Source organism: Octodon degus, unplaced genomic scaffold, assembly GCF_000260255.1.
Source record: "Octodon degus isolate 3935 unplaced genomic scaffold, OctDeg1.0 scaffold00084, whole genome shotgun sequence".
NCBI classification, from domain to species: domain Eukaryota; kingdom Metazoa; phylum Chordata; class Mammalia; order Rodentia; family Octodontidae; genus Octodon; species Octodon degus.
This window is the reverse complement of record NW_004524660.1, coordinates 1,539,350-1,567,103: the sequence shown is the minus strand read 5'-3', so window position 1 is coordinate 1,567,103 and position 27,754 is coordinate 1,539,350. Positions and strand designations below refer to the sequence as shown.

The 27,754-nt window shown below is 51.0% G+C and overlaps 1 protein-coding gene and 1 pseudogene across 1 annotated transcript in view; both read left to right on the top strand.

Annotated features, from left to right (window-relative positions):
• The first annotated feature begins 25 nt into the window (after positions 1-25).
• Positions 26-11,115, top strand: LOC101562227 (annotated as a pseudogene).
• Positions 11,116-23,871: 12,756 nt separating this feature from the next.
• Ubl4b (ubiquitin like 4B) overlaps positions 23,872-27,754 on the top strand; it is a 31,920-nt gene continuing 28,037 nt past the window's right edge. The window contains exon 1 of the mRNA XM_012515967.2: positions 23,872-24,499. Within this exon, the coding sequence (XP_012371421.2) occupies positions 24,000-24,499 (500 nt within the window). The 5' untranslated portion in view covers positions 23,872-23,999. The remainder of the gene's footprint in view (positions 24,500-27,754) is intronic.

Here is a 27,754-nt window from a genome sequence, read left to right as displayed (position 1 = left end):
TTGGCCTTTGGCTCTGCACTCCACAATGCAGTGCACCGTCATCCCCCACATCCGCGTGAGCTCCTCCCTGTGCACAGGCCTCCTTTCAGGCCTGTCTGGAATGCGTGGCTTCTGGGGGCCCCTCACCGACTCTCGCCCAGATGCCCACAGTGCCTTCTAGCTGGTCTCCCTATTGCTCCTCATTGCCTACACACCAACATCAGAGTGATCTTTGGAATATTTACATCACATCTTACCTCTCTTTGGCTCAAAATCCTTTCAGGGCTTCTCAGAACAAAAACCTGATTCTTTCCACAGTTGGGGCCTTGCCTGCCTTTTCCCTCCCTCACACCCTCTAGCCAGACTGTGCACACTCCCACCCCAAAAGCCACTGCTTTCTGGGGCTCAGACACTCCCCCCTACCCCAGGGCCTTGGCTCCAGCTGTTCCCTCAGCCTGGAGCACTGTGCTTCGTCCTCACGCAGGTCCCACCTCACCCCTTCAGGTTCAGGCAGTGCCTCTCCTCCACCCTGCTCTAACCCTTTCCCCTGCTTTATTTTTCCCCATTGCTCTTGTGGCTATTGACACTGCTTGTCTAAGGAAGTTACTATAGTTCCCCAGATACACTTCCACCTCGGTCTCCAACTCGCATCTCAAATATTCCCTCTCATCTTGTTTATTTGGCATCTAAAAAGAAGTCTCATCTAATCCTTATTCTTCTTATTTAAAGTTGTTCCCCTTTCTGTCTTCTCTCCAGATTTGTGCTTTGTCTTGGTTTTCAAATATGAACCAGGTAATTTGTATTTACCCTTGTTGGTATTCATTTTGTTGACATTGTATTCTGTTTTTATTTTTGTTTTGTTGGTTTTTTTTGTTTGTTTTTGAGGAACTGGGGATTGAACTCAGGCCCTTGCGCTTGCCAGGGAAGCGCTTACTCCACTGAGCCATCTCCCCAACCCTCTGTTTTTATTTATTTGCTTGTTCAGTCACTGCTGCCCACATAAGAATGTAAGTTCCCAAGGCAAGGACTTTGCCTCTCTAGTCCCCAGTGGATGGTGCTGGAAACCAACACTAGTCAACAAATATTTGTTGAGTTAAGAATGACCAAATATGAGTGAATGGTAAGTTTGTAGAAGAAAACAATCTCAGTGTAATTAACACTAGAAGCCAGTGCATGTTTTAGCTTCTTTATCTGAAGTTGGTCTATTTTATGTGTCAGTGTACAGCTGTCAGCTGGAGTTGATGGAATTCGATTTGTGGAAGTGGCTAACCACGGAGCCACAGTTGTGATGACCATGGCCACATGTTCTTCAATGGCTCTCACATAGGCTACCCCATTTACCTCTCACCAGAACTCTTCAGAGTAAGAGGAAACATAGAGAAGGCAAGAAACTTGTTTAAAGTCACACAGACACCAAAAGATACAGTTAGATTTTGACCCCCCTGAGGCCACTAACTTGACCTGGACTCCTGCCTCCACTTCGCTTTCATCGAGGGTTAAGCCAAGTGCACCAATCCCAAGTCCACAGCTCAAGAAACTTCTGTAAACGTTCTGTCCCCTGTGTCATTATTTCCCAGGCCTGGCCCTTGTGCCCCAGGCCTTCCTGTGGCCCTTCCTGTGGCCCTTCCTGTGTCAATTCTCCCCAAAGTAACCACTGATCTAACCTCTACCAATTCATTTTGTCCTCCTTATTTTTATTCTTTCTTTTGATTTTTATGTGGTTCTGGGGTCATTAACCTCAGGTGCTTATGTTTGCTAGGCAAACATGGTACCATTGAGGTACATTCCAAGCTCTATCCTTTTCTTTTAAAAAAAAAATGGTGCTAGGGCCGGTGAGATAGCTCAGTGGACTAAGAGCCTGCTTAGGCAAGCGCAGGGATGAGGGTTTAATCCCCAGCACCACATGCCATGCTGGTCCCACCCAGGGGCGTGCTGTGCTTGCCACTGAGATCAGGTGTGGTGACGCACATAATCCCAGTGCTGGGGAGGCTGAAAATAGGATCACTATGAGTCCAAGCTGCATAGTGACACCCTGTACCAAACACATAAAAAGAAAAAAAATAGTGGTAGAATATCTTTCTTTCACTTGTTCTTTAATGCCCTTGCTGTGTAAGTGAAAAGTAAGGAAACTAAAATATAATTTCATGATTGGTGAGTACCAAATTTAGGGAACAGCAAGTCAGAATCCCTACCTCAGATTCTGCTTGACTCTGAGGTGCCTTGCCCCCCAGTCCGCCTAGATGAGGGAGCAGGGAGCTGTAGGGGAACAATCATACCTGCTTGCAGAAGGAAGTGCCAGCCTGTGGCAGGTGTTTAACACATTCGCTAACTTAACCTGGACTCCTGCCTCCACTTCGCTTTTATCGAGGGTTAAGCCAAGTGCACCAATCCCAAGTCCACAGCTCAAGAAACTTCTGTGAACATTCTGTCCCCGGTGTCATTATTTCCCAGGCCTGGCCCATGTGCCCCAGGCCTTCCTGTGGCCCTTCCTGTGTCAATTCTCCCCAAAGTAACCACTGATCTAACCTCTACCAATTCATTTTGTCCTCCTTATTTTTATTCTTTCTTTTGATTTTTATGTGGTTCTGGGGTCATTAACCTCAGGTGGAGAGGCTTGTCATCTGCATAGACAATGTTCTTGTCCTTGACAAATTCCTGGATGTTGACTCTCCTCTTTCTGAGGAGGGGGTACTGCTGTCAGATGCTGTGGTCAGACGCCCTGGTCTGCCAGGCCAATGCCTCCAGCACCATTCCACTGTCCCCACACATACCCATGCGGACATGCACCATCTGCGTAACCATCGCTACACTGTGGCCCAGGCCTGGCTGTCCCCGTGGCCTCCTTCCAGAAGGCCTGGCCGCCTGCACTAGATCTGCTTCTGCCTCTGGCTTTCCTCCTCCTGCTTGGGCCTGGGCTGGGTCCATCGAGAATCAAAGCTTTGGGAGGTCACAGCCCAGGAGTGAGGGCTTGCGTGGGGGGGGGGCACACAGTTCAGGGGGAAAGAGATCCACAGGGAGTTCTCTGCCTTTGAAAGTCCAGAAGGCTCTGTGGTCCTGGCCATTCCATCCCTAGTACCCTCCCTCTCTCCCTGTCTCCTCCCCCCTTCCTCTTCTCGCCCTTCCTCTCTCCCTTCTTTCCTCATGGACAATTGGATAAGGACAGTGACAGCTAGATAGTCTTAATTCCAGGTCTGCCACTTGCCCCCAGCCCCCTCTCCAGTTCTAAGTTTTTGAAATGCTCTCAAATACCTGGCAGTGAAAGTAGGTTTATATTTTGACGACCACAGCAGAGAAGAGAGAAGCAGCAAGGGCGTGAAAGAGAAGGAGCTGGAGTATAGACACAGAGCAAAGTGCCGGGCCGTGGTAGGGCCGAGGAGGCCAAGATCGATGTGGTCCCTGACCAGGCCGCGGCTCCTAGAGGTCAAGTATGGTGCATCTGGCCTGGCAAAGGCCGGGCACCCTGGCTTTGCTCCTGGAGAATGTAGGTGGGCAAAGCTATATGCTTTTGGGATGGCGTTGTGGACGGGGTGCTGTGGCCCACCCCATACAGTTCTGTGGCCTCCCAAGGAGGGGCCAGAGGGCATGGCCAGGATGGAGACTCAGGGCCCAGCCCTCCATTTCTAGGCCCCCACTCTACCCCCAGGCCAACAGCGGTCTGCCCTGCTCCGCCCTGTCTAGTGCTGCCTCAGAACCTCATAAGCTCAGACTTCACAGTCCCCAGCCTCCTTATTCCCGAGGCCCTTCTCCAGGTGTCAGCAGCAATTTCCTTGCAGGCCTGATGACAGGAGCCTGTGCTGGCCCAAGGGAAACCCAACGCCATGGTGTCAGAAGTGGGTGTCCCTTGGTGTCCTGAGAATGGGGCTGAAGTTGTGCAGAGCTGAGCAGCCCAGAGGTGGGCAGACCACTACCACCCCTCCTCCCTGGCTCCCTGCCCCTTCCACTCTTAGTGGAGGCTGCTGTGCCCAGTGCTGCTGTACCAAAGACCCTGGCAAAGGCCCCTGCTCTCTGCTTTGTAAGCAGACTGGAGAAAGTCACCCATCCCTGCCGGAGGTGTGGTATGAGGGTGCTGCTTTGGGAAGGGGCAGAATGGCCGTGGTCACTTCCCTCTCCTTATAATCTAGTCAGACAAACATCTGCACTGCAGGTCTCATCAGGGGCTGAGAGCTGTACCTTGGGCCTCAGGTTTGCCTTGTCTCTGGCTCTACTGTTCACCTTCTCTGGTGGCCACAGTGCCCCCTGCTGGGGAGCCTGGGTCTCCTCTCTCCACAGGGTGCCCCCAGAGTCAGTAGGACTACTTTACCAGGACTGGCTTTAGGGCAGAGACTAGTCACTTCCACCTGTTTTGTGTACCGCCTTCTAGTCTCTGCATCCCAGTGTGCCCCCTGTGCCCAAGGCATGGTAGACACCGGCCAGCCTCTCATAAGGTACGGTAGTGCACACTTGTGGTCTCAGCCCTCCAGGAGGCGGAGGCAGCGGGATTGTAAATTCAGGCCCAGCTTGGGCAACGTAGTGACTTCAGGAGACCTCGTCTCAAAATTAAAAAAAAAAAAAAAAAAAAGAAAAAAATTAAATAAAGGCTAGGGATGTAGCCTCGTATAAGGGCCCTGGATTCAGTCCTCGCAGCAGCAGCAGCAGCAGCAGTAGCAGCAGCAGCAGCAGCAGCAGCAACAGAGCAGTCTCTGTGCTCCTGGAGGACCCACTGTGCACTGGAGGACTCGGGTGGAAAACATGCAATAGAGTAAAACATAAAGACCATCATGCACAAAAGGCTGGCTTTGGGCTTATGCATTTGTCCTGTAAAATACGTGCCTCGATCTAGGGAGATTTATCAGTGACATACATCACAGTGTGTGCAACGTTGAATATATTATGTAGTTGACTTGTCTCCTGACAGTGTTGGATGAAGGAGATGGGTGGGTGGGTGGGTGGGTCTGTCTGTCTGTCTGTCTGTCTGTCTGTCTGTCTATCTATCTATCTATCTATCTATCTATCTATCTATTTATCTATCTGAAGCACTAATGTATTCACCATTTCCTGAAAATGTGTAAGTCTTCATCCGTAGCCCAGAACATGGATTTAGTCAGGTTTTACTGCACTGGGTGAGATTGACTTACGGGGCTGTGTGTGTGAGATGCCTCCGAGCTGGAGGAGATACCAGGATGTGAGATTGGTCTTAGCCTGGAGGGTTGGGACGTGCTGCAGAGGCTTGGTGTGGTGGGCAAGTGGGAAGGAAGGGAGGGAGGGTCAGGGGTGGTTTCTACCCCCCCCCCCATGGCAGAAGGCAGAGAGGTTCTTCTCTCCTAGTATGCAGACCTCTTGCTCTTGTTCCTGGTATTAGTTAGAGTCACTCACATGGGCTGGCTGAGTGATTGCAGTTCGTGCCTCCTCCTTAGGTCTCCAACCTGTGGCATAGCTGGGTGCTGGGTGCTGGGTGCTGGGTGCTGGGTGCTTGAGGCTGGCCCGGTTTATTTCTCTGAGCTCAGTCAGCTTAGCATCCTCAATCTGTAGACTGTTGCTTTGGGGGTTCACCCAGAGCTCAACTCTGAGTCCTGCTACCTCCTTTGGCAGATGGAGAAGCTGAACACGCAGCAGTTTGCTCAGGTTCTGACCAGCCAGCTGAGGCTTTCTTCCAGTCCAAGCTCTGGCCAACCCATGGGCAAGTCTTGTAATGTATGCTCACATCTCCTTATAGCAAGCAGAGCCCAGGGTTGGGCCTGGGCCTGCATAAAAATGTCTATAAGTAAAATAATGTAGTTGTTTCCAAACCTGTGGATTTTATGAGCCAATTAACCAAATTAATTGAAGGATGGCTATAGGGTGGACTATTCTTATTTTGCTAAGAATAGACTTCCTAAACATCCTGTTTCACCAAGTTATGTAATAAGAAAGAGCATGTTAAATCAGAAAAGGGAAGCTAGCATTCCAAATTTTAAAATGAAAATGTAACCACATAAAGAATTCAGTCCTTATTTTTCTTCTTCTTCATGTCAGTCTGGTAGGAAGGAAATAGAACACTTCCTTAGGCCTCAATTAGAAGTCCTGCATCTGCCTCAAGGACACTAAACAGTCCTGTGACCCGCTCACTGTTTACATTTGAGTAAGAAATGTCCAACTGATTGAATCAGGACAGAAGACCCATCCCGAGTGTGGATGTCGCCAGCCAATAGGCTTGTTGCCTGAACGGAATAAAAAGGGAAAAGGAGGAGGAAATCTTGCTTCACTTTCTGTGGAGGAGCTTGTTTTAGTTATTGCCTTGGGACATCGGACCCTGGCTTCCAGCTCAGCTCCTTCAGCCTTCCAGCTAGACCCCTTGGCTCCAGTGACACTGCAGTAAGCTGTAGGCCTTCCACCTTCGCAGTTGGGTTGGCTCAGCAGGGCTGAGACAGCTCCTTTTGCACTCTTCCACACCCGACTCTGCAGGCAGCCGCTGCGGAAACTGCCTTGTAAAGCGTGCATGCAGAGCCATTCCTCCTACAGTGGCCTATCTGATCAATGAGTGTCAGGCTCACCCACTGCTCAGACTCACAGCCCATCTTTTGATACAGTTCTGTGCATCTTGTTTATACAGCCTCAGTGTCTTTTGGGGTTAATTGAAGGATGGCTGTAGGGTGGACTATTCTTATTTTGCTAAGAATAGACTTCCTAAACATCCTGTTTCACCAAGTTATGTAATAAGAAAGAGCATGTTAAATCAGAAAAGGGAAGCTAGCATTCCAAATTTTAAAATGAAAATGTAGCCACATAAAGAATTCAGTCCTTATTTTTCCTTATATACAGTAAGTATGGTATACCATACTTATGCAGTACTGTAGTTTTCGCTGATTGAACTGTGCAGTACAGTATTGTAGCTTTATGTTCCATTGTACATTACAGTACTGCATGTAAGTTTATACAAATAAAAGCAAAGTTATGAACTTAGAGTTTCCATTGATTGTTTCTTTGTTGTGAATGTTATAGTGTACATACTATCAACAATTCTTTATTTAGTGATCAATTCATTTAATGGCCTAGTTGTGGGAACAGAATGAGGGAATATATATATCTCCATTCTATTAGTCTAGTGAGCCCTGACTAAAGTCCTTTCCAGAAAGTGGAGGGTCCAGAGGGCTACAGTCATGTTGGAGCAGGGGTAGGCTGAGGCACTGCTGGTGCCTAGGAAAGCCGAGAACTGGAAGGTCTGGGAAGGGCAGCTGTCCGACATCATTTGTTTCCGTCTGAAAGCTTTGACTTGCATACCAGACCAAGGAAGTTGGGGTGCTGGGGGTTGGGAAGCTCGTCCGTCCGATAACTTGCTCCCCAGAGCCTTGTACTAGCTTTCTCTGTCACTGGCCACGTGGTCTTGGGCCTCTCTGCGCCCTCCCCTTGGTTCACTGGGCTTAGGTGAGGTTCAGCATTCATGTAGCAAGCGTACAGTAGCGGGGTTACAGGAGCTTCTTCGGAAGAAGTGCCCGGTGTTTCATCATCCAGAGCAGCAGCTTATGTCCTACCATTCCACCTTACAGACCAAGGGACCAAAGTCTCTTGCAGGCCTGGGCTCCTGAGCTCATGGGTGATCGGGGTGGTGTGACACCATGGTCCAGGTTCCTGGCTCCCCCAGAACTCTTGCCCCACATCCCACAGCCTCTGAGTCTGCTTCCAACCCGAGAGCTGCCCAGGGACGGCATTTCTCTTGCAGCCTCTTCCCTTTTAGGCTTTTGTTCCCAATACCTGACCTTGATACTTCCCATTGGCCATTGCATTCTTCATGTTTACCTTAATGACAGCATTGTCTCTTCAGGTGGTGGCATGTCTGGATGTGAAGCAGAGTCCACACGCCATTGCTCAGGCTCTGAGATAGCCCTGACCAGGGTTCTCCTGGCACCGGGTGGTAGAGACCAACATGAAACCTGCTTCCTATCATTTTCCATTCCAAAGGCCAGGAGGAACTTCCTTGTCTGGAAAAATTACTCTCTGTTGGCTCATGGAGGCTTTGGGGGTCCCTTTGGCTTCCCATTGCCACCTCCCCCTCCACCAGCTCCGCTCCCTCCTTCCTTGCACCAGGATGGGCAGCAGGCGCAGGCCTGGCTCCTGTCTCTTACCTCCCTCCTTCCCATCCTTTTCATCCTCCCTGGCTCTGGCCCTAGGCCCAGGTTCTCTCCTTCCCAGCCTTATCTGCCCGAGGATCTGACCTGCGGATGCACTCGCTGCTCTGTGTGCTTCTGACCCCGGGATGGCACCACCGCCCAGCCCGCCTGCCCTGGGGCCAGCTCCGGCCTGTTCTCCCTTGCTTTAAAAGCCCCCATGTCTTGAAGCTAATTAAAACAAACAAGGCTCATATTTTTGTTCTTAATCCAATTCTGTACTGGGCTAGGGTCGAGGAGGGAGGATAGGATGACAAGCACATTCCTTGCCATGCCAGGGGGGGAGCCAGAACCGGGTACCTGCCAGGAGGAGAGAAGCTGGAGAAGCCACAGTCCAAGCACACGCTAGAGGGTTAGGATGGTGGAACTCAGCTGCAGTAACGGAGAGGGTGAAGGGAGAGTAGGGAGGAGCTCTCCAGGCTTTCCAGAAAGGGAGGCCGCAGGCCCTTCCAGGAGCAGACAGACACCTGGGGCAGCGTTCCCAAGAGAAGCTTTATATTTCCAGTCTAGAAACAAGACAGAATCTCTCATCTAAGCAGAGACCTTCTGGTGACATCTGTCCTCCACATCTTGAGGCTCCTGGGTCCCACCCACCCACGCAGGCTCATCCCCTAGGCAAGGCTCCCAGGCCTTTGGGGGTCACTTCAGGTCACACCTTATGCCCCTGCTAACCCAAACATTCCCATTGAGGGACCTCACCACAGAATGTGAAGGCACGGAACGTCTACCCTCTGGAGGCCAGTGACTGGGTCTGAATCTTGTCTTGTCACTGCTCATTATGTGACCATGGGCCGGTTGCTTAATCTCTCTGCACCTCAGCTTTGTCGCTTATAAAATGGGTCCTGGAGTAGTAGCTATCGCATAGGATTGTTGTGAAGTTCTGTGTTGGAACAAAAACACTAAGAACAGTATTTGGTATTCTTTTGTGTACTGTTCTAAATATACCATCTCCACAGGGCATGAACTGTGCTGCATCCTGGTACTATATACTGCTACTAAAGGGAATCTTGACTATCACTGATACTGTTTGTGTGTGTTGTGGGTTTTTTATTTTTATTTTTTTGGTACCAGGAGTTGACCTCAAGACCTGAGCCACTGAGCTATATTCCCAGTCCCTCACTGACATTGTTGAAGACAGAGGTAATCCTAGATCCACCCTAGCATGGCGGTGTGGTTTTCAGCAAAGCACATCTGTTTCCAGAGCTTCAATTTCTACACTTGAAAAATGGGGAACAAAGCCTTGGAGAATGGTCATACGTTTAGCTCTAGTATGGAGTGCCCAACACTGTACACGGCATGTGTTCATGGCATTTTAAGACTGTGCAATTACTTGTTCAAGACAGAAGGTACCTGTTTAGGCAGACTCAGAGGCCAGGAGTTAGATCCCCCAGCCTGCGGTGCCGGCCCCACCCCCAGTGTGCTCTGTGATGGCGATTGAGACTGTCGGTCGTGGTGGTGCACACCAGTAATCCCAGCACTTGGGAGGCTGTAAACAGGAGGATCACTACAAGTCCAGATCTACACAGTGTACACCCTGTACACCCTATCCTAAATACAAAATTAAAAAAAGACAGAAGATAGGAGAGTTAATTCAGGTGAAAAGAAAGGGAAAAAGAGAAAAGAAAGGTAAAGAATTTCAGGATGGACTCTGGAATAGTTCAGAAGAGGAAATTAAGAACAAGACTGAAGAAGATGAAAAAAAAAAAAAAAAAAGAATAGATCTTCCAGGTTTCAGCCTCTCTTTCCAGCGTGGTCACTGCCTCCAGCCCATTCAGGATCAGGGCGACAGCAGACATACTGAACATGGGCAAAAAAAACTCTATGAGAGTAAAACAAAAGAAGTCTATGAACTGTGAGATGTGCAGGGAAAGTCCTGCTGCAGCCCAAGGGCCAGATTACAGCCGGAAATGCAGCCAGAAAGAATCATCTGGAGGGAAGAGCTACCTCTCCACTAAGATTGCCAGCTGTATTTTCCAGTTGTTACAGGGAGCAGGTATCAAAACTGCTTTTACCAGAAAATGTGGAGAGACAGCTTTCATTGCACCCCAACTGAATAGGTTGCAGAAGAACAGCAACTGGTTCATTTGTCAAAAGAAATCCTGGTATCGAGGAAGGATTTCAGTTTTACCCACCTAAAGGAAGCTATTTTTCAAGGATGATGCTAAAAATGGTCCACAGAGGTCTGAGGAACAGCTAATTGCTGCGAAATTTCAGACTTGTTATAGGCCAAACTGAAGTGGATATCATGAGTCATGCTACACAAGCTATTTTTGAAATACTGGAAAATACTGGTTGCCCCAGAACTGTACACTAGCGGATATGAACATTGAATTTGGTGTTGATGTGACTACCAAAGAACTTGTTCTCGCTGATGTTATTGTTTCCTGGAGACTCTGGCCATCAGGAGATCGAAGCCAGCAGAAGCAGTCTTATCGTGACCCCAAGGAAGTAACCTCTGAAGGGCTCCAGATAGTAAAGAAGAACTTCGAATGGGTTGCAGAGAAAGTACAGTTGCATCTGGAATCAGAAAGCCAGTGCAGGGTTGTAGTGTTACTGGGCTCAACTTCTGATCTTGGTCACTGTGAAAAAATCAAGAAGGCTTGTGGAAATGATGGGATTCCCTGTGAGCTTCGAATAACATGTGCCCACAAAGGCCCAGATGAAACTCTGAGGATTAAAGCTGAGTATGAAGGGGATGGCATTCCAACTGTGTCTGTGGCAGTGGCAGGCAGAAGCGGTGGTGTGGGCCCAGTGACGTCTGGTAGCACTGCATGTCCAGTTATTAGCTGTCCTCCCCTCACATCAGACTGGGGAGCTCAGGACGCGTGGCCTTCTCTGAGACTACCCAGTGGTCTCGGCTATTCCACCATACTTTCTCCAGAGGGATCAGCTCAGTTTGCTGCTGATGTTTGGATTAAGCATCCACTTGGTGTGAGCCAAACTGTGAGCAAGGATAATGAACACATGGATTTCCTTAAAATGGGCTGACAAGAAAATCAGAGAATCCAATTTATAAGAATGTCATTTCACTGGGTTGGGGGCTCCTATACATTCCCAGTTTAGCTGCAGAAAAATAAGCAACATAGAAAAAAATGATTCTTGGTTAGGGAAAGCAAATGAAATTGATAATGAGTAAATGCTTCTCTAGATATACACAGAAAAAAGAAGAATAAGGAAAGAAGGAAAATTGCCACAAGGAGGAGGGAGGGAGGGGAGTACGGAGGGAGAGGGAGGAGGAGGGGAGGGAGGAAGAGACACCCCTGCTGCTAGATAAGGCATAGGCAGGAAGAGAGCCAGGGTTGGGAAGGTGAGGAGGAGCCAGCTGTGGAGCCTTAGCAGGCGCTGCGGCAGCCCCTGGGAGGACTTCTCCCTGGCTTCTGCCCTTCCGTCCTTAGGGCTGGCACCCCTCACCTTCCCTGGTGGAGAGCCAGCATCCCTGTGAGAGATGTATGACCAGCTGGAACACTCCCCTGGGCTGTAGGTTCATGTCTGTTTGTCTGTTCATAGACTTTAGTGCTAAAAATGATCTTCAAGATCCATATTTGAATGACAACTCACCTGCCTTCCCACTTCTAGAGTGACCTGTGTGCCTCAGGTGGCCTGAGTGGTACCTTGCAAGGGCCTCTGTACGCCTGGTTTTCCCTCCAAGGTGCTTAGTGGGTCCTTCCCAGGCCAGTCTCTAGCTGCCGGGAGATGGCCTGGTTACCTTGTCTTTTGATAGGCAGCCCTCTGGTGAGTACCTAGTTGGTGTCCCACCTGAAGGATGGAGGGTATTTAGAATGGCCATCATAGACTATCTTGGTCAAGTTGGTTGTGGTGGGGCTGTCTGCCTGTCTGTTCTAGGCTCTGGGGGTCTCTCACCCTCCCACATCTAATGATCACAAGGCTTTGGCTATGCCAGATCCTCACACCACAGCTAGCAATTGAGATGCATCAGTAGGTCAGGGGAAGGGGACTGGAAATGGCCCATAAAAATCTTGGGCTCCCTGTAAACCCAGAGCTCAGCCCTTTGAAAGCCCAAAGCACTTTTATGTACTAGTTAAAGGGCCTTCCTGTTGTGTCGCCAGTGTTTACAGGATTTGCTGGGAGGCTGGGGGGTGGGGAGCAGCGAAGTCAAGGGTAGCCTCCACCTACTGACCTGGATTCCAGAGGTCCTAGCAGCTTCTTAGCTGTCACACTCTACTATGGAGCAGGCACTTGGGGCCAGCGGCACTAACAGCCAGAGTGTGAGGGAAACTCTACAGCTGAGGTGGAACTTGCAGGAGGAAGAGGCCAGGCTGCCCCTGTGGGCTGGAGCACGAAGGTCTAGGAAGATGCAGATGCTTCACAGGATGGATTATTCTAAGCTCAGTCTTGCCCGTGCCCAGTGACTGTGCCAGCACCGATGGATGCTGGGAGTATCTGCCCTGTCTTGTGTCATGAGCAGGTGCCCATCAGCCTACTTCCCTGTGATACCCTGTAGAAATTATTTCTAGCTGGAAAGAAAATGGTCCACAAAATCCGAGTGCTAATCCTTTTTGGAATAAAAAGTGGCACAGTTTGCATTTCCATCTATAAAATGTGGGCTTAGCAAGTCCGAGCTGAGAAAGCCCTCCCTGGCTGACAGAAGGCGTGCTGTGCTGGAATGCTGGGCTTGCTTCTGTGCAGTGCCCTGTAGTGCCCGCCACCACATCACTTCCAGACTGCTTGGGCTCTCCTTCCAGACTGAGCTCTGTTCCTGTGGGGCAGAGGTGAAGGAGAAAGCTGTGCACTGGCCACCAGAGAGCCAGACGCCAGGCTGCTCACTGGTGTGCCTGGTCCCCTTGCATTGTCCCTCCTGGGTGTAGTTAAGGATTTACCAGTCTCTGCTCCATCATCAGGCCCTGTAAGGAAGCTGAAGTCCAGGAGAGTTTGGGAGCTGGGGGAAGCTCTAGGCAGCTAGTGCCCTAGAGCTAGCAGAGTTCTTTCGTTGCCTCTGTTTCACCTACTTAGAGTTTCCCTGGTCTCCTTGTTCCTTGAGGCTGGCACAGGGAGACCAGCCCTGCTCTCTGGCTGGTGTCGGAAGTACTGGGATACACTTTTGCCTTGCAAGCCTGTCTTGTCTATTGAACAGCCTTGTCTCCCAGATACTTGCTCTCTCTGTCTTGTTCTGGGTTTCTTCCATCCTCAGCCCATCCTTTGTGTTGCCCAGCAACCAAAGCTAACTCAGCATCCCAGGTCTGGGCCTGAAGGCTCTAAACTCAGGCAGGAGGATTTGCATCAACCTCACTGTGACCCCTGTCCCCAGCCTGCTGGTCCAGAGTGTCCATGTGGCCTCAGGCCTCTGGCATTCTTCCCTGATGCTGCTGCTACTCCCCTCTGCTCCTCTGTGACCCTGTTGAGTTTCCCTAGGTCTGGCCAACCAAACCCTGACATATGGGAGAGAGTTACATTTCCTCTAGATGTGTCAAAATATCTGAGCGGATGTGAAATAGATCAGACATGTATATAAATAAACTTTTACAGGGTGACTGACTATTCCCCTCCACAGGGAACCAATGATTCACTTTTCATCTGGGGCCCAGAAACTTGACCAGGGTCTTGGGGACCGTTCCCCACACAGGGCTCCCCACAGTCATTTTGCCTCACTGAATTGGGCCTAGGGCCAACTCCTGTCCTGGATGGCACTGTCCCTGGAGTCCATGGATGTGGGACTCTGCCCAATAGGCCTCTGGGCCCCATTCTCTTGCTCTTCCCTCTGACAAGCCATGGCTGTCCAAGCCAGTGGCCTCCAATCTCGGTAACTACAGCACCCCCTGATCCTCTCTTCTGGTGATCTAGTATGATGATGGCATCTCCATTATCCTCTTCCCATTGTGTAAGTGTGAGGCCTGTTGAACGAGGTGGTTTTTTCATCCGGGCACCTATGCGCATGTTTACTGCAACAGTAGTCCAAGCTCACCTATCCACCGTGGTTTCCAGCTGAATGTTGCATCTGACCTGGTTCATCTGACTGGGCTCATCTGACAAGAACCATTCAGCTTATGCTCTTCATTGTTAATGATTTACAACATCTTTGCCTGATGCCAGAAAATTTTCTCTAACTGTATTCCTGAATTTTTCTGCACTTACCACCTCCCTGCCATTGTAGGGAGGCAGGGGGGCAGGTGTAAGTGAATGCTGGAGAGGCTGCACTGTGGTTTTGGATACCTTGGGAGACTCCTGCCTCGGCCACTCTGACCCTGACACAGCTTTCTGAGAAGACTTAGCTGCCAACACATGAGAATCCCACCGGATCTCAGCCTTGGGCCCCTGGTTGCTATCTGGAAAACAACCTATACTCAGCATGACTTTTTTTCTTGGCTCAGTCAAGAGTTAAGAGGGCCCCAGGGCACGAGATCCACTTTCTAGACGATAAGCTTAAACAGAACCCAGAGACCAGGGTTCGTTTTCATTCCCTCACATCGATCAGCCTCTTCTTCCTTAGCTGGCGGCTAGGGACCCCAGGGTTACCACTTCTGTCTCGCACACCCTGCCTGCTAGCCCCAGGACTACCATTGCAGATATACCATTCCCAACAGAGACTGGCATCTGAGGAGCTTCTGCCATTCCTCCAGGAAGGTGCTCTCCAGAGCGTGGGTTGGGGGGCTGGTCCTCAGGCTGAATTCAACAGGACCTTTCCATTAGCTGGCCACCTGCCCACTGCCTTCCACGCCTCTCTGGTTCAGGTCAGTTGTACATGCCAGAGATGGCTTCAAGTCAGCAGTTCCTGAATCTGAGCTCCGGGGATTTGATGGGTGGGAAGATGTGGGAGTGTTCTGGGTGTCGAAGGGAGGCAATATTTTGGAGAGGCCAGGGAAGGACAGGGATGATAGCTGGCTCCCTTGGCCTTTTCTGGTTCTCTCAGGCAAAAGATGTTTGTCACACACTGTCTTAGTTGCTTTTCTCATTGCTGAGACAAAATAGCCAACACCCAAAGTGAGAGAATGAAAGGTTTACGTAGCTCACAGTTTGCAGAGGTTTCAGTCCATACTTGGCTAGCTCCAAGCCAGGGTGGCACATGATGGAGGTGTAATAGTTCACGGCAGTGAAAGACAGCAAAGCAGCATTCCACTGTCTGCAGGCTGCCCACCCTAGGACGTGAGCAGCGCTCACACCCCTGATCCCGGCACTGGACCTTGCTTCACTCACAGACTGCCAGCTTACGCACCTTTGCAAAAGCCCAGCTGGATGAGGTTTAGGGAAACACCTGGACACAAGCTGTGATGTGTCCCATTCTCACTAGCTCCTGCCCTCAAGTTAACTCCCTGTATACTCTGCACTTTACCCTGAGTCCTGCCCTTTTCCTTCTTGACTCTCACTCAGATCCTTATTAGTAAAAGTAAAAGAGCAACTTGTCCCAGAATCCTAGGAGCATTTAGTAGGGAGTGGGCTTAATATGCAAAAGGCAGGGAGTCCAGTGTGATTTTTTTTTTTTTTTTTTTTTTTTTGTATTTAGCATAGGGTCTACAGGGTCTGACTACATAGATGGGACTCGTAGTGATCCACCTGTTTTCAGCCTCCCAAGTGCTGGGATTACAGGCATGCGCCACCATGCCCAGTCTCAGTTGCCGTCTCAGCTCGCTCCAGGGGTGGGGCCAGCAGGGCTCGCTGGTAGTGTGATGTTCTTGTAGCTCAGATTATACTGAATTGGAATCCCCTAGTGGGGATCCCTGCAAGAGCCATTAACTAGGATTTCCGGCTGCTAATCCTGAAGCTAGTTGCTTGGGTTTCTATAGCAGTAATAATTCAGATGGATTTTCTAAGGCAGTGAAAGCTGCCTCTAGTGGGGCTCAAGTTTTCCCAGGGGCTGATATAATCCATGCCACTCCCAGGAACTGCAAATCAAATATTGGTTAGATTAGAATTTTCTCTTGTTTTTGGCTCTAACATCTTACTACATTTGGTTAGTGCTACCAGCTAGAAGAGTAACAAGTCAAATATTAAAATACTAAGCAATTCCCACAGTCCAGCACTTCACCTGCCATTTGGATCTCCTTGGGGCTAACCAAGCTCACGCCCAGTCCAAGCTTTCTATACCCGTGTTCAATTTTCATGCAGTCTTTTCTGTCCCAATAGAAGCCTGTCTTCAGGCACCTCAGTCCTGAAGCCCAGCCTTGGCCAGCTTTTTTCCCTTTCTTCTCTCTGGTATTTACCCTTTCCCACCATCCTTTGGAGCAAAGCACATACAACTTGTTTGTATGGCAAGGAATCTGCCTTTCCGTAGTGGATATAAGGGGTTTTGTGGCAAGACTCCCATCCAAGGTCTACTCTTAGCACCTTTAGGCCAAGAGTGAGGCTAAAGGGCTGGTGCATGGTGGCCTGTTTAAGGCCCAACCTTGGCGTCTCTCTAGGAACAACACGAGGTCTCTTCGGCTCTGCAGAATCGATAGGCAGCATCTTTGGAGGTGGTCCCGGGCTTCTCTATCCAGACCTGGCTATGGGCTTGCAGGAGCAGGAAGTGCTCAGGGCACGACTCTGTCCTCACTTTTAATGCATCGTATCTAATCTTTGCCATGTGGCAGAGGGTGCTCACCACCCGGGCTGATAGCGCTGATCTTCAAGGGAATGGTGACCTTGGAGAAAGGGGGGACATTTAGCAAATCCATTCCTTGGGGCAGATCCACTAATGCCAGGTGGCTGCCACCATTCTTCTGACTCTAGGGGTCCTTTGCTTCTTAACTAAACTGGGCCTAGAGATGAATCAGTCTTCTCTCCTCTTGTGCATCTAAGACAAGGTTAGAGATTTTTTCAGGAAGCACTTTAAAAAAGGAGCTAGAGGCCAAATAGGACTCAGGAACTAGAGAAATGTATGATGAGTTAGAGGCACCAGCCCTGCTGGAATAGGATCTGCCCTGGCATGCTTTGCCTGGCCTGGTCTGCTAGGCCCTGGCCTCAGCCATGGGGCCCTTCAGCTCTTCCTGCTCCCTGGCCCAGAGGTTAGAAGACAGCTTCCTCTCCTGGCCTCTGACACTCCCTATCTGTACAGTGCTACTCACAGCCTCCTGGGGTGCTTTCTCGCTCCAGCCTGGAAGAAGGATTGTCATAGTTCGCCCTTCCTGCCAATCCTGAAGGACACTAATGACCTGGTGGCCGAGGCTGGTTCTGCCTCAGCTCTCTCCCTCAAACATCTCACACTGGTCTCTTTTTCTATAACTGAAGCAAACTGCCTCCTGCCTCCTGCCTCCTGCCTCCCCTGCCGTGGACTGCCTCTCCTCTCCCGTTGCCCCTCTGTCATGCCGCCCTGCCTTGGAGTAAGCTGACTACTGACCATAACTGCTACAAACTGAGCCAAGATAAACATTTTCTCCTTTAACTTGTGGGTGAGGGGTAGTTTGTCCCAGCAATGAGAAAGTAACTAAGTTAATCACATTCAGCTATGAACTTTTCAATGGGCGAACCATCCATAGATTGATGAAAATCACGTCCCTATGACCCAGTCACCACCAAAAAGTCCCACTTAGGAGTACACATAGCTTTGGGGGGGACATCTAGATACAAACCATAATAGTAGATCTGCAGAGCAGAGCTAATTCCTTAGTGTCCGGTGCAAGTGCCCAGTACGTACTTAGTCTGCAGGACTCTCTGCGGAATGCGGACATGGATGTGTGGATGAACAACTGACCTGGGCGTAAGGAACCTGAGGCTTCCTCTCACCCCCAGTGCTCACTGTTGGCTCCTGCTCCATGATGTCCTGCTGAGTCCCAGTCCCTGAGGGTTTATAATACCATCACTCTGAAGTTCTGAGGATATTTAGTATATTTAAAGATAGGCTAGGGTCGGTGAGATAGCCCCATGGATTAAGGATTAAGTGCCTGCTTTGGCAAAAGCAGTGACCAGGGATTGATCCCTGGTTCCATATGCTGCACCAGCTCTACCTTTGGGGTGTGCTGAGCTGACCACCAAGCTGGGGCGTGGTGGTACATGTCTGTAATCCCAGCACTGGGGAGGCTGAAAATAGGAGTCCAAGTTGTGCGGTGAGACCCTGAACCAAATACATAAATTGAAATAAAATGATAGGTTACAGTGTGATGGTTGCAGACTTTTTATAAGACAGATTTTGCCCTTTAGCTTATAATTACTTTTTTTTTTTTTTTCGGAACTGGGGATTGAACTCAGGCCCTTGCACTTGCCAGGCAAGAGCTTATTCTACTGAGCCATCTCCCCGGCCCCAAGGCTAAAGACTTTTTGTTAGCTGAAATCACATGCCTCAGAGTGCAGATGGGCCACCATGTGATCCCTGTGTGCATTCGGTTGAATCACCCCTACGTGAGGCTATGGGCCACCAACCACCAATAGCGAGCACCTCCTCCAGGCCCATCGGAGAGGGCACCAAGGAAGCCAGGGACTCATTCTCAACAGCTTGGTGCTATGTGGGGTCTGGCACCCCTGCAGGTGTTTCCCAGGAGCTCAGAGATAGCGGGAAGAAAGGCTGTGGTTGGCTGTGTGTGTGTATGTGTGTAAGATTGAGCAGTATCAGAAGATGCTCTGTAGGCCCTCCTGTGCTTGTACACTGTAGGGATTTAGTGTGAGCTGTGTTTAAGTCAGACGTTTTGGCTTCAGCAGAGAGAAGGCACATTCTGTGGTGGTAGCTGGCCAGGTGGCCGCCTGCTGCCTGTTCTCTCCTGCCCCCATGGCGTCACTCCAGGTACACGGAGTCCTGCTTCTTCCATGGGGGCTCATGCATGGGCCTGCAATGAGGGTAGCCTTCTTGCTTTTGCGCTGGGAACCTCCCGCAGCTTCTTCAGCCCATTCCTGGTGAAGTCTTCTGACCTGGCCCCACCTCTGTTGGAATCTAGAGTTCTTTCTCCTCCATGGTAAAGTTTAAGTATAGTGCTAAGGTGACAGTTATATGTGCCTCCTTCCCCCAGGGACTAGGCTTACTGGCACCTGACCCAGTGCCCTGTTCTGGGTGGGCCCTGATGTTTGTGTCCCAAATGTGACTAGATAGGCTACACAGGCGAATGACTGCAAGTCTGTAGGAGGAGGGGACTTGTGTCCCTAAGAAGCTCTGAACCTGGGGTCCAGTCTCATGTGTCCAAGCTGAAAGCTTGCTTGTTTGTCGGCTAAAGCTGGCCAAGGAAGTCGCCAGTGACATCTAGTGGTCACAGCAGGTTTCAGGCCCATGAGGTTTTCCAGAAGGCACGAGTCCTGCTCAGATCAGGAACCTGGCTTCCCAACTGCCCCAGCCAATGCCTGACTTCTCCAAGGCTCCAGGATAGCAGCGCAGGATAGGAGTTAGGCTGTCTGGTACAAGACCAAGACTTGGGCAAATGCTATGGGGCCTAAGCCATCAATAACTGGTGGGGGCCTGGGGGCTGGGGGCTGGGGGCTGAGGAGATAGCTCAGTGGTCTAAGTGCCTGCCTGGCAAGTACAGGACCTGAGATCAATCCCTGGTGTGGTACCGCATGCTGTGCTGGCCCCAGAACCCAGGCGGGGCACCACACTGGCCACCAAAACTGGGAATGGTGGCGCACACCTACAATCCTAGAGCTAGGGATGCTGAGACAGGAGGATCACTATGAGTCTGAGCCGCGTAGTGGGATCCTGTATCAGATAAATAAATAAATAATAGCTAGCTAGCTGCTCTGGGATTATAATCAGCATCCCCTGGGCTCCTGTGGCCCCACCAAGGATGGCACAAGGTAGGCCAGAGGGCAGCTCAGTTTTCTGAGATCTTGTCATCATGATGTTTCTTCAGGGCCTGGCGAGTGACAGGTGCAGCACCATGGGTTTGGGACTGGTGGAAGCAGCAGGGAGTGCCAGAAATGCCTGGAGGCTCTCACCTGTGTGATAAAGAGCGCCCGAGGGGTGCCACTTACCCTGTCCAGGCTTTTCCATGAGACTTCTTTTTTTTTTTTAATTTATTTGATACGGGGTCTCACTATGTGGAACCAGCACAGCATGCAGTACTGGGGATCAAACCGCAGTCCTTGTGCTTGCCAGGCAGGTGCTTAGACTGCCGAGCTATCTCCCTGGCCCCTCCATGAGACTTTTCCAGACTTCGGTAGCAGCAGAGGGCGGAGGGCCATTCCTGCCCTGTACCTTTTCTCTGCTCCCCCTTCCCATATCTTTCCTCTGAGGTCTCCTGCCTGAGCATTCCCTGCACTGGCTTTCTTATGCCCTGATTGTCTCTGTGCCCCGCTGTGTCTAGATCTTGCTCTTGCCTCCCAGTTATTGCCCTGCCCCAGGAGCCCCCTGCAAGCTGGCCTGACATCATCAAAGTGCAGTAACCTGATAACTTCCAGGGAGTGAGGTGGGCGGAAGTCATAACTTACTTTCCTGATGAGCCTTTTGTACAGCCCCAGGGAGTTGCTGTGACCTCCCTGCTGCCCAGAGTGTCCCTCACTGTCAGTGAATATTTTCTACTCTACCTTCCTCTCTCTGACAAGGCCCCCCTGCAGAAGGCTACTTTGCCTATTTGGGGAAGAAGAAGACCTACAAGGAGACATCTTTGGGCCTGTTTCTAGGCCCAGTAGAATCGTCCAGGATGGATGGATGGCTGACAGGGAGAGTTTCCATTGTTTGCAAATTTAATGTCAGACAATGTGGTAGGTCCTGGGGCTATGGGCTGCTTTGGGCCCTCAGGGCGGCTGTGAGAGGGAGGCTAGGCAATGGTCACACTTGTATCCAACAGAGCAGCAAACAGAGCCAGCTCAAGGGCCAGCAGCTCCACCATTAGCTTCCACACCATGGAGCTCACATCCTCAGTGAACGAGGTCCAGCCAGCCCATTTAGGAGCACCGTGAAGGGCTGTGGGCACTTAGAAGCTCTTGAGTCTATCCCAAAGCTTTCTCCCATCTCCACTCGTCTTCCTGGCCAGATATTGTGCTGGTGTTCTGGTGACACCAGACGAGTTTGCAGTGGTTTTCAAGAGGGACTTGAGCCCACTACTACCCAACATGGATTTGTTTTTTTTTCCTCCAAATCATGAAACCCACTCATTCCAAATGACCCCAACAATAACAATCATTATCTGATTGCATGGTCTGATTATGCAACTATATTTTTTCATGTTAATTGCATAATTAGCACAAACAATTGCATGGATAAAACTTAGGAAATTTCCAGGCTCTAAATGTACTTTGCGAGCCCAGCGAGATGCCCTTAGGAGGGCAGCAAAATTCCAGGGCACAGACACAGGAGTTGAGTAATAGTCATTTTTCCAGCGTCCTAGACACTACTAACTCAGAAGTTTCTGTCCTCGTAGTCCATAGACACCAGGCTCCCTAGACCAAGTACCATGATTTGGAAAGTGTATCCCAGCAGGTGTGACCCTTACAGAGGCCCTGTCACAGCACACCTGCCTACATGAAGCCACTGGCCTTGGGGAGATGCAGCCTGGGCTCTGGCTGTTACGCTTCTAGGAGTCAAGGTCCTACTTCTTCCTCAGGGGCTTCCAGTGCTTTTGGCAGGGCCCAGCTGGGTAGATGATTCTGGGAGAAGAAGCTGGAGATATTTCTTCTATGTCCACAACTCTGGCTTTTGTCCCTTTCTTTGGGAGAGCCATAGGTTGGAGAGCAATCACAGGTCACTCTCTTCCCCATCTCATTCTTCTGTCCTTTGTAGAAGATGGCTCAAACCTCACCCTCCAGGATACTTTCCTTGCTTAGTTCTATTCTGGGCATCCTCAACAGGCTGAACCCAACCCTACCTCTGCCATAGGGTTCTCCCCTCCAGAGGCTGGGAGGTCGAAATGGTCTCAGAGAAACCTCGCGCATCCCCATCTCCCTTTCTATGATGCCCTGCCATCATGAAGCCCACCCCTCCCCCACAGTATGTACATTTTGCAAACTTGGCCTTATTTCAAATGCACCCAGGGAACTGGATATTTAAAGAAATACTGCAGAAGATCCTTTGGTAAAGACTGGAGTTACCTTTTGATTTATATTTATGTAATTTTGGATTTTCATCTCTCTAGGGGAAGCAGTAGGGGGAGAGCGAGGTTGCAGGAAGGCTCCTGTCATTTCACGGCTTGCTGAGCTGAGTGAGTCTCGTGTGCTCCTGGGTGGCCCAGTATACTGAAAGTGCACATTCTGTAATTACAAGTACATTTTCGAGGCTATTCGTGAGCCAGGCTTACTGTGCTGGAGATAGGGGACACAAATGGATGAAACCCAGTCCCTCCCTCTGAGAGCCAGCAACGGAGGCATAGATACAGATTTCTAGGTGTATCAACACAAGTGTGTTCAAGGGGAGTAATGGTTGCACAGAGGGATGTAGGATCACTTCTGTCCAGCACTGGAAAAAGCAGGGAATGTTGTAAAAGAGATGAGGGCAAGCTCCGTTCATGGTGTCTGTGGGTGTCTTCTTCACTTGACCTCAGTTACCAGAGCTGCAAGACAGAGGTAAACTCTGGAGAAGCCTTGGGGCAGGAATCCAAAAGGTAGAGGGTTGGCCTTTTGGAAGAGCAAATTTGAAAAGCTCTAGGATGTTGGCAATAGTACCACAGCCCCGTGGATTCTAGATTGGTAGGAAAGGAAAGTACAGAAGGGAAAGAGGGAATGGGTGAAAGGAATGCATGGTAAGTGCAGAGAGCCTGGGGCTCATGACAGAATCAGCCCACCCACTGTGGGATGACAGCCAGGTGTGGGGAGTGGCTGAAGCTGGAGACCAAGCTGGTGCCCATGTGGGTTCCAACCCCACTCTTGGTACCAATTCGTCGTGGTTTGGGGTTTTTGCGAGGAACAATATAATACAGGACACATTTTATAATGTTATTTTATGATGAATCATCCAAAGAATAATATACAAGGAGTGTAGGAAGTCTGTCAACACACTGAAGACCAAAGAATCCAGCTGAGGGCCTGGATCCTAGTATCTTGCATGAGTCCAGCTGAAAACCTAGAGCTCATAACAATGCCTCCCACTAGTCCAATTGGAGGCTTAGAGCCCACAACGTCTCATGCAGTCCTGTTTCATTTATCTGTGCTGGAAGGGCCCTAAGGTCAGTTGTGGAAGCTAGGAAGTGTGTGCCAATGATTTCATGAAGGATCTGTGCTACCAGGCTGAGGGATCTGAACTGAAGACAGGAAGCAATGCTCAAGGTAAGCACCAGAGCTCCCCCAAAACTATTACAGCCGTTCTCAGCAACAGTGAGGTCCTGAGCTTGTATAGTGATGAGGAAGCTGAGTTCCCATCAGGACAGCCAACATGACAAGCTTCTCCAGGAGACAGCAGTGCATCATCTGCCCCTCTGGAGCCAGGATGCAATGCTTAAGGTAAGGACCAGAGTGCCCCCAAAATGAACCACAGCCATTCTCAATGAAAACAAAGGTCCCAAGCTCTTCCAGTGACAACCAAGTTCATCAGGAAAGCCAGCATGACAAAATCCTCCAGCAGAGCAGCCCAAGAGAACTAGCAGCTTTCAACAACTCAAAAAGCTTCTCCAAACTGTATCCCTAGCCAATCACACGTGTGGAACTAAAGCAAGACCATCCCAAGAACATGGAGTGCCCAAGACAAGCCACATAAACAAGCTGTTCCAGCTCCAAGAACTCCAGGCACACAGGGAAGCCAGGCAAACAAGATGTTAGGCAAAGGGGTTGAAAGTGACATCAACCCCCTCTGCAGTAGTTGGTCGGTTCCTTTTCTCCCATCAGGAGAGAGGGCTCCTCTTGATCTCAGCTCTCTGTATTCTGATTCTTGTCTTCATATCTCCACCCTGAACCATCCTCTCCCTGGGAATTTTAAGAGCTGTCCCTAAAGTTCTACTCTAGAAATGAGCCTTCCTGCAACATTATGACATCACTTGCATTAGCCAGTGGTTGCTCACCGGGCTGGGCTCTTGGCCTCCCGGCACTACTGGCCTCCCAGTGCTGGGACTACCTTCTCCTACGGGGCCCTTTAGTCTTCAGGGCAGCCACTAGAGCATGGATCCCTCCTAATTCTGCTCTGGCCCAATGTTCCTCACAGTCAAGCTGCTCTTGGGACGGAAATGTAGCCTGAAGGTGTCAGAGCAAGAAAGTGTGGCTACGCTGAAGAAGCTGGTATCTGAGCAGCTGCAGGTGCCCGAGGAGCAGCAGCACCTGATGTTCCGTGGCCAGCCACTGGATGATGACAAGTGCCTCTCGGACTATTGCATTGGGCCCAATGCCTCCATCAATGTCATCATGCGGCCTTTGGGTACAGCAGCAGCAGACAAAGCCCTCCAGTCTCAGGACCAAACCCAGCCCCTGTGGCACCAGCTGGACAGGGTCCTAGCCAAACACTTTAGGCCCCAGGATGCCAAGGCAGTGCTGCGGTTGCTGAGGCAGGAGCACGAGGAACGCCTGCAGAGGGTGGGCCCGGAGGCCCTGGAGCAGCTGGCACGCCACCTTCTGGCGGAGCAGCAGCATAGGGAGCTGGCTGTAGAAAGAGAGGCCCAGAGCTCCTGCAATAGGGAGGAGGAGGAGGGGGAGGAGGACGAAGATGAGGAGGAAGGGAAGGGGAAGGAGGAGAAGACAGCTGACTAGTAAATTGGCCAGTGCCACCCATTCACTCGCTCAGATTCTCTGGCCTCCTTCTAAGTTCCTAGTGGCTTTTCTCAGTTTTTCTTCCCGATGCAGATATAGCCATTCCTCTTTTTTGAAACCTCGATGTCTTGGGGGTGGAATTTGGACACCTGTGTCTCTTTTCTGAAATGCAGAATGATTCTACCTCCCTGTCACCCTCTTTCAGAAGGGTTCTAATAGCCCAGGGAGCCCTAAAGAGATAGCCAAAGATGACATTCCCCCTCCTGGATTGAGCAGCCATCCAAGCATGGCCAGGGTCTCTGGCTGTCCTTCTCTCCTTCTGAACACAGCGCAGGTCCATTTCCCTCATACTCAGACCCTCATCCTCAGACAGTGGCAATCCAAGGCCCCAGAAGCCAAGAGGACAGGACTGTGGGGAACTTCCCTTGCTCTCTGCATGGGGCTGTACCTGCTCTCTGCCTGCTTAGGCTGCGACAGCTTCAGGGATAGGTTAGCAGAGGTGGGAACTGAGGAAGCCACCTGATGCAGGCCAAGGCCTGGAGCTCAAGGAACTGGAAGCAGAGCCTTAGGCAGCAAGAGACCTGCAGATCGCCCGCTCGCGTGTCAGTGTGACCGAGCCATGCCCCGCTGTCCTATTCTGATCCATCGCTAGGAAGCTTTGGGTTTCCATTATCTGTCCAGGGCTGTGCAAGCTCCCTGGGAAGAAGACAAATGGTTCTAGCCAAGTCCCTGGCTCTCACAGAGTGCACAGCCTATGTGAACGAGGACAAGCGTGTGATGAGTAGTGGCAATGTGGCAGCACTGTGACTAGCTACCCCGATGCCTCACAGGGTCCTGGCTCAGTCTGGAAGGGCTGTCCTTTGCATTACCTGGGCAGAGCCAAGCCCTTGTCCCACTCGGTGTGAGCATGTGGCCCTGACCCAGGGCTAAGGAGCCTCCACCCTCCATGCAGACAGAATGTCACTGCTGGAGGCCCCAAGAGCTCTTGCTGCTGAAACTCCTACCTTGGGGGATAGAGGTAGAGGGCAGAGCTAAAGAAAGCCTAGACAGGAGCAAGCAGGGCCACTCTTCTGGGGCACATTCTGCCTCTGCTTGGGACCCCTGCCCTCCTGGAGTTGGCTCTGCCTTGGTTTGCCCCCTCGCTGCGGCTCACCTCACCTGTAGGATGCTCAGGCTTCCCACCGGTTTCATGGGCTCCTTATCATTATATCCACCGCAGTTGGAAGTGGTACGTTACAGTGGCAGCAGGGCCAGCCTGGAAACCCTCTGCCTTTGTGAGCCTGCTTGGGAGCAGTGCTTCCTGCCTCTGCTGGAGCAGGGAACACCCTCCCTCTGCCTGGGGCTCACGTCCTTCACCACTGCCCACCCCAGCCCCACTGGCCAAGAGAGGCAGAGCGCGAGGCCTTGAGGACACACATGGCCTCTCCCTGGCCAGCCTGGGCTCAGCTCCTACAGGTTGTGGAGAAAGTACCGGCCTGCCCCAGATGCCTGTCCTGGTTCTCCTGCTCCCAGTCCCCTCATCCTCAGCGAGGAAGGCTGCTTGACAGTGCTGTGAGTGCATTTCTGCTGGGGCTGCACCATTTGCCGCAGGGGACAAGCTTATTATCTTTACATTAGGGGACTAATAGTCTGGTTCTCAGGAAATCCTGAGTAATAAAAAGAAGTGGCCGTTTCATTCCTTTGGCTGAGAAGCTGGCGCAGAAGATGGGGAGCCTCTGTTTGCTCCGTTTTGTGTATTGGGGCTGGCAGAAGGCAGGCCGGGACAGGCAGTTACTGTACTGGCCCTGTCCCCAGTGGCCCAAGGAGGCCGTCTCCAGGCCCAAGTTGGGGAGAAGGAAGGTTGGTCTGCTCTTTGGTGACATGTGCTCTTCCTCTCACTGGCTCCACCTTTCCCAAAGGCCCTCCTTGGCCTCTGCCTCTCAGCTGGAAAGCCAAGCATAGAGAGGACAGGCTTCACACAAACCTACACCAGCCTGTTATGTCTCCCGTGGAAAGCTTCCCTCCATGTGGGGTGCCAGAGTGATCAGGGAGAACCAGGTGGGGGTGTGCTGGGAGGCTGTGCGGATCCTAGCTTCTGAAGGTGCCGCGAGCACCCTTCACTGTCCTGAGATTCAGCGTATTTTGAACTTGCATCTGTGCCCGCAAACCATCCAAAGGCTCTCTGCTCCTGTTTCTACTGTACCATGTGGGTGACAGGGATGGGGGAGGTGCACTTTCTAAACTGCAGTCTGGGGCAGACCACTGTTCCCAATTCTGCACACCTCTGCCACCATGAAGGGATACACATGTACCTACAGTTCACAACTTGGTACAAGGGGGAGGCCTGTCAGGACAGCCAGCCTTGTGTCCTATCTACAGATGACTGAAATTCATTGCTTACAGTTTTGGAAGCTGCGAAGGCTGAGATCGAGGAGATGAGGAGTCAGGGTCTGGTGAGGAGACATTCCCCACAGATGACACCTTCTAGGTGGCCCCACATGACAGAAGGGCGAACACGCTCCTCCCATCTCATAAGGGCGCTAAGGCCAAGCAGAGCAGAGCAGAGCCTAAAACTTAAAAGTTCCTCAAAAGTTCATCTCAGTGGTGTTGCATGAAGGTAAAATCCCAGCGGGTCAATTCTGAGGGAGCGCCAACATCTGCACAATAGCAGCCCCCTCTGTGCACCAGCGTTTGTGCTGGGGACCTGGGCTGGCCTCCCCGACAGCGAGCAGTGCACCCCTGCTCTCACTGTAGCATGGGGCAGCAAGGGGCGGGGGAGATCCTGGCATGGTGCCTTGCTCTTTGATGGAGATGTGTTGCTCTTTTGCTTGGTCTGACTGACAGAATAGGGAGTGGTTTGTTGGGGGGAAAAGTCTTGCAGATGTGGAAGGAACACCCAGTGCCAGGGCTCCGGAGACCCGGCAGCCTGATTTTGGAAGCAAGGCCCAGCTGCTCTCCTTCCCCCTTGCTTGTGCTCCTCCCCTGCCTATTTGCTCAGGATTAAGTGAGACTTTATTTGTCCTATAAAGCTTTCAGCTGTTTTCAATGGGGGAGAGATGGGTACAGATGGAAGTGGAGGGCAAGGCTGTGCTTCCCTGGAAGAATGACAGGCTCAGGCAGAGAGGCCTGAGGGAAGATGTGGCAGTGCTGTGTGGGGATGAGCACCAGAGGGGCGGGCAGAGACTGGGTCTGGGTCTGGGGCAGGGGCTGGGGCTGGGGCTGGG